This window comes from Dendropsophus ebraccatus, chromosome 7 (genome assembly GCF_027789765.1).
Source record: "Dendropsophus ebraccatus isolate aDenEbr1 chromosome 7, aDenEbr1.pat, whole genome shotgun sequence".
Classification (NCBI taxonomy): Eukaryota; Metazoa; Chordata; class Amphibia; order Anura; family Hylidae; genus Dendropsophus; species Dendropsophus ebraccatus.
In genome coordinates this window covers 55,058,794-55,064,981 of record NC_091460.1, presented here as the reverse complement: position 1 = coordinate 55,064,981, position 6,188 = coordinate 55,058,794, and the positions used below count along the sequence as shown (strand labels likewise).

At 40.3% G+C, this 6,188-nt stretch overlaps 1 protein-coding gene across 7 annotated transcripts in view; it reads right to left on the bottom strand.

Annotated features, from left to right (window-relative positions):
- KLHL5 (kelch like family member 5) overlaps positions 1 to 6,188 on the bottom strand; it is a 65,229-nt gene that overhangs the window by 18,787 nt on the left and 40,254 nt on the right. For all 7 annotated transcript variants that reach the window (XM_069977529.1, XM_069977526.1, XM_069977525.1 and 4 more), the window contains exon 4: positions 3,867 to 4,063. In XM_069977529.1, the coding sequence (XP_069833630.1) occupies positions 3,867 to 4,063 (197 nt within the window). The remainder of the gene's footprint in view (positions 1 to 3,866; positions 4,064 to 6,188) is intronic.

Below are 6,188 nucleotides of genomic sequence, written 5' to 3'. Positions count from 1 at the left end.
ATAACAATTCATTAAAAAAAACCTTTTTTCCCCTTTTTTCATGTGTTTTATATGCGTTTTGCATGCGTTTTTTGTGCGATTGTAAAATGTATTATAATAGGGTGATATGGTTATTATTAGCACGTTTGCAATTTAATTCAATCTATTTTCTGATTTTGGCACAATATCATGTATTTTATTATCATCGCATTTAGGACTATTTTTTCACTGCACCATGCACCATTATATTACCATTAGTTTGGTATCATGTTTTCGGTCTTTATAGCACTTGCACTTTAACACTGATATCAATATATAATGCACTTTAGGTCAACGATTCGGTTAATGTTTTCTTTTTGGATAAAACACAATAAATTAGTCCATATGTATCTACTATTAAACGGAACCTTTATGGTGTTATGTGAGGTACAACTTCATTTTCTGCCCCCGCTCCCGGAGTGTGCATGTAAGCGCGGGCGTCTGTCCCTCTCGGCGCCATATACTATGTGCACATAACCGGAGGTTATTAACTTCCGAGTCATCCGCCTCAGTGGATAGCCGAAGGGGGTCGGACGTGATTCCTGTGTGACCCATGCGCAGGCGTTCCGGAAATGTGGCGGACGCCATGACAGCTCTCACCATATAAAAAGACCCCTCGGAAGGTACACAGATAGCTCCTCCTGAGGAAGATACGAAACGTGCGTTGGGGTCCCTTGCGTTCACATGATGGGTAAGGTGCAATAGGAGCATACATATATGTGATGTTTTAATAACTAGGAGTTGGTGGTTGGCAGGATTGTGCATAGGAGATATTGATATTATACTACTCAGTGTTACCGTGTCTTGATATAAGCATTTTCTAATAGTATGTAATATATGTCCCCACACTATTTATTGGTTATTTTATGCTCCTTTATTTCATATGTAATTACAGTGATGTTATTTATTTAATACAGTGGTACCTTGGTTTAAGAGTAACTTGGTTTAAGAGCGTTTTGGTTTAAGAGCTCACAGTTTTTCAAAATTGTGACTTGGTGTAAGAGCATTGCTTTGGTTTAAGAGCTTCCTGTACTGGGTAGGAGCGTGAGTGGGGGAGGGGCATGGTCTGCGTAGCGGGGTCTACAGCCCTGTACTCTGACCCCGGAAGTCTCCCTCACCTTCCAAATCATGGCAGATCCACTTCAGGCTGGGGCTTACATCAGGGGACAGGACTGTGGAGGTAATCTCTTCATAGCTGTAACCCCTCTCTCCCTGGACAGAGTGCTGCTATACTGTGCCCACATCTGCCCTGCTCATTCCTTCATGCTCCCTGCAGTCTCTGTCAGCCCTTGTGTTTCCCATCCTCTCCATTACTGTACAGTAACTTATAATATCACATATTCTGCTGTTTCTGAATGTTTGTTTCATTTGTTTTTCATGTTATTCAGAATAATAAATCATTATTTTTGGGGTGTGGAACCAATTGTCTGCATATCAGTGATTTTTTTATGGGAAAATTTGCTTTGGTTTAAGAGTGGATTTGGATTACAAGCACAGTCCTGGAACCAATTATGCTCGTAATCCAAGGCACCACTGTACATATATACCCGTCACGGAAGTTATACAATCAAGTGCTGGAGTGTTGTTTCCTTTTTTATATATTTTAACAATTTTTTCTTCAATAAAATATGTGATTCTTTGGCTATGATCTGGTAGTTTATTTGGTGTAAAACTGCTGCGGATCCTGTACGTGTGAACGCAGACTTAGGATGCCTTCACACACACCGGATCTGCAGCAGATCCGCAGATTTGATGTTGTGTTCAGTTATTTAGATTGAATCAGCTGCGGATCCGCAGCAGAAAATCCACTGTGATACGGTGTGTGAAGCTACCCTAAAGGGTGTGTTCACACGAACAGGATCCACAGCAGATTTAATGGCGCAGATTTGAAGTTGCAGATTCAAGGCAAATCCAATCTGGACCACAAAATCTGCTGCGGATCTGCTGCAGATTCAAATCTGCACCATCAAATCTGCTGCAGATCCTGTACGTGTGAACGCACCCTCAAGCACCCTGTGGCACTCTAAAAGGCCCAGATACACATTATACATGTGTCTGCCCAGCATATCTTGACAGTTTACAGGTTGTCAAGGAACAGTAAAAGGGTATTGTCTGTACTGCATTATTAGACAGTCTATGGACAAGCATAGAGCTGTTTCAATGTGAAACCCTTATATTTCAGCCAACCCCTTTAATTAAATTAAAGGGGTTAATTTAGCCTTGTGTACCTTCATTATTTCCTAAGGGAAGAAAAAGACCACCCATGTCACAATTCTTGTAAACCCTCTACTCCAGAGGCGTCAAACCTGCGGCTTTCCAGCTGTTGCAAAACTACAATTCCCATCATGCCTGGACAGCCAAAGCTTTAGCTTTAGCCTTGGCTGTCTAAGCATAATTGAAATTTTAGTTTTGCAACAGCTGGAAGTTTGCGAATTTGACATCTGTGCCCTAACCAAAGAGAACAATGGGTTTACCCATGGCTTTACAGTGACTTTTTAATAACCAGAAGTTGTCATAGAGCCCTTAGTAATTCTATTTTTTCTGAAGCAATGTTTTATTTGCACATATACAATTATTAAAGATGGAGGAGTCTTTTCTTTGAGCCTGGCGAGCTGTATTTCTGCACAGCCTGCTAGCTTAACAGATGGATAGAATGAGAGCTCCATGCCAGGAGCGCAGTGTTCCATAGGGACCAGCCAGTTAGAATACTTTCCATGCTTTTTTCCGGAACAATTTGCCATCTTGAAAGTCCTGGCAGTAGTAAATCCAATCCCTGCTCTTCACTGACTATTACCAAATGTAACAACAATTGAGCAGGTGGCTTGTCATTATTACATACAAGAACAATTGACATTTTTTCTTCTTCTTTTTCAACCAAACCTCCCTTCTTCCATCAAAACACAGCTGAATGCGTACTGTCTATATATAGATCCACCCAGTAAGAGATCAACATGTACATAAAAAACAGTCGCTCCACAAATAGATATGACTATATGGGTTTGTCATGTACATTATGGTTTCCATAGAAACTCGAGTTTAAAAAAAAGAAAAAAAAGAAAAGGTATTTCAATGATATTTGTTACTGTATTCATTTTCTGTACATCACTCCTCTAAAAACATAGAGTTCATAAAGCAGAATACTGGTAGTACACCTCCCTAAAGTCTGCATGACCAGGACTCTATAGGGGATTGATTGTTTGTTAGATTTTTCTTTTTCTTTTAACGGACAAATTCACAGAACATCTAAAATAAAGTACTTTAGTAAAGGGCAGGAGATCAACTTTCAAGGTGGATACCTGACAAATACAAAATAAAGTAATACATGAGTTTCACACCTGAATGCTGTCAAGAATAAGGGCATATTACACAGCCTGTTTATCTTTAGAAGCGAGCGCCAATCTTCTAGATCGGCACTTACTTACGGAGTCCATTACATAGCTTGAGAATCGTGTGGGCAAGGGCATTGTTAGCAATGTCTGTGCAGCCCCTGGTTTATATAGAGAATAATAGATTATACTTACCTGTCCACGCTCCCTGGTGTCCTGCTGTCTGTGCCCCGCTCACTGCAACCGTCACTAAAGCTGGGGTGGGATAAAATGGCACCAGTATACTGGGAAACCTGGACAGGTAAGTATAATCTTTATTATTCTCTTTACACGTAGCGATGCACAGACTGTGTTTTCAAATATGTTGAAAGAAAATGATGAGCTGATCATCGTCTCTTTGGCTCATCCTTGTCTTGATTATACAGTGATATCTGCCTGATTCCGCAGTTAATCGCTCTGTATAATAGGGCCCTAACCATCAAATATGCTGTTGCTTATGCATTGATATATATTGTCACTCACCATTGTGTAATTATGAGCCACTTTGTGTAAATCTGCACATCCTTGAGCGTCGGCAAAAGAACGGATACCCAAGCAGTTGGAGGGGTGAAGCTGTTTCATTAAGAACTTACAGCAAGCCTCAACTACCTGCGACAACTGCAATAGACAAGCAGTGGACAGGAGACTCTCAATGTTGTCTTCTTTTAACTCCAGACGGCCTGCAGGAAGGATGCAAATATAAAGATGTGTAAAGATCAACCCATTATATCGTTCAGAAGAAATGTGTGAAGAGTAATGGCACCAAATATCTTTTGACAAAGATGGAGAGAACATTACCAATCACACCAATGGTACATCTTCTTGAGATGTCAGAACTTCTTATAGGATGTTTTTTAGGTATACGGTATATAAGTCAAGTCTTCTCCATTTGTCTTACAATTTTTATTAGGTTCCTTAGAAGTCTTGAGCTACTCTACTTGTCAAAACAACAGAACCCAATGGACTCAATTATAAGTAAATGGGATCTGTCAGGTGCTGGTAGAATTCATCCTATAAGGGATGTGGCACAGGGTTGTGGTTTTCATTATAAACTGAAACCACAATGCAGATGTGAGCAGGAGCCAAGCTCTATAGACAAGTGCAAGAACATGCAGAGAATTTTACTTCAAAGGAAAACAAATCTTACACTAGAATATTTCAAATCTTTGGCTCCGGGCACCTGATTAAGATACAACCTAAGGGCAATAAAAGCATATGAAAGTACAGTATATTTGTTTCAGGCATTCCTAGCAATTTGGGGGGGGGGGGCGGCGAGGGAGGGGGGCAGGTAACATGGTCAGGGTTTCGCTTTATATACAGCAAAAAAAAACAAAAAAAAAAACAAAAAACAACACACAAACACAAGGACTTCTCAGTTTTTCTTTGTTACTGAGCTTCCCCTAATGTCTACTGTAATGCATATTAGCATTAGAATAGACATCACAACTGGGAAAGCTATCTTTCTGAAGAGCGTTGCAGCTGTATAATAGTATGCAGTGTGAGCAGTGGAGGGAGATGAGGCCCCAAAACAGGACAGCAAAGAGTTAATTTACAGCTACATCACCCGGCTATGTTCTCTGACAGTCACCACTGACCTCTCTGAGCTCTGATTACAGCTGTCACCCAGCTCCATGCCTGTAATCCTCTGTTATCTGCTTTCTGCTGTCGGCTAACTCCCTCCTTCCTCCTCCCCCCTCCCCTCTCTATAGACCAGACAGGGTTGTGTCTGATGCAACAAGTTACAATTTCCTGATTTTTTGCAGTGGATGGAAAAGAGGAGGGAGGGGGGGACCTGGGAAAAGTCTTTTTGAATGCAGATAATGGCATATTTGCCTAATAAACCCAATTACAAAGTTTCGCCTGGACTATTGATTTCTGCAAAAAAAAAAAAAAATACGACAGTGACTCTTTAGCGGGATCAGGGCTTCTGAAGCCCTGCAATTCTTGACACAGCCACTGGTGGCAGCAGAGCAACCATGTCACCCCTTACTGCTGCCAGTCAATGAAAACATTAAAAAACTTTTTATAAAGTTAAATTACAAAGTTATCTAACTTTAACAGAGATATGTAAAAAAAAAAAAAAAAAAAAAAAAACCAAAAACTACATATTAAATAATTAAATACATTTTATTTCTCTGGAATACCCCTTTAACTACAAAATCTGATTAAGTCTGACACCATCCATTGCCTGGTTTACATTAGTTAAATATTATTCAAATTTATGCATCAAAGCAAAAGAGAATAAATTAGCTGAATCGCTGCGCAGCAACTCCAGCTCTGACTTAATGCACTTGGTCTGAGAGCAGGAGGGGGTAAAACAGGTCACATCATTAAATAGGAGAGACAAAGTCATGAAAATTCACCTTAATATTACAAGGAATTTTCAGGAAATTGCAATTTTCACAGACCTATAAGTAGCAATTTGTAATAATATGTATGTAGTTCCCACTCCCCTGCTGTGATCGGGTGCTGCCGCACAGAGGAGTAAGCAAGAGGAGGCCCAGATAGTGGCCAGGCCAATAAATATGCCCCCTGAGCGTAAAAGGGGTACTTCAACAAATATTGTTTTCTTTCAAATGAGTTGGTGTCAGAAATTGCCCAAGATTTGTAATTTACTTCTATCAAAAAATCTCAAGTCTTCCAGTACTTATCAGTTGCTGTAAGTGCTGCAGGAAGTGGTGTATTCTTTCCAGTCTGACACAGTGCTCTTTGCTGCCACCTCTGTCCATGTCAGAAACTGTCCAGAACAGTAGCAAATCCCCATAGAAAGCCTCCTCTGCTCTCCAGACTGTAAAGAATACACCA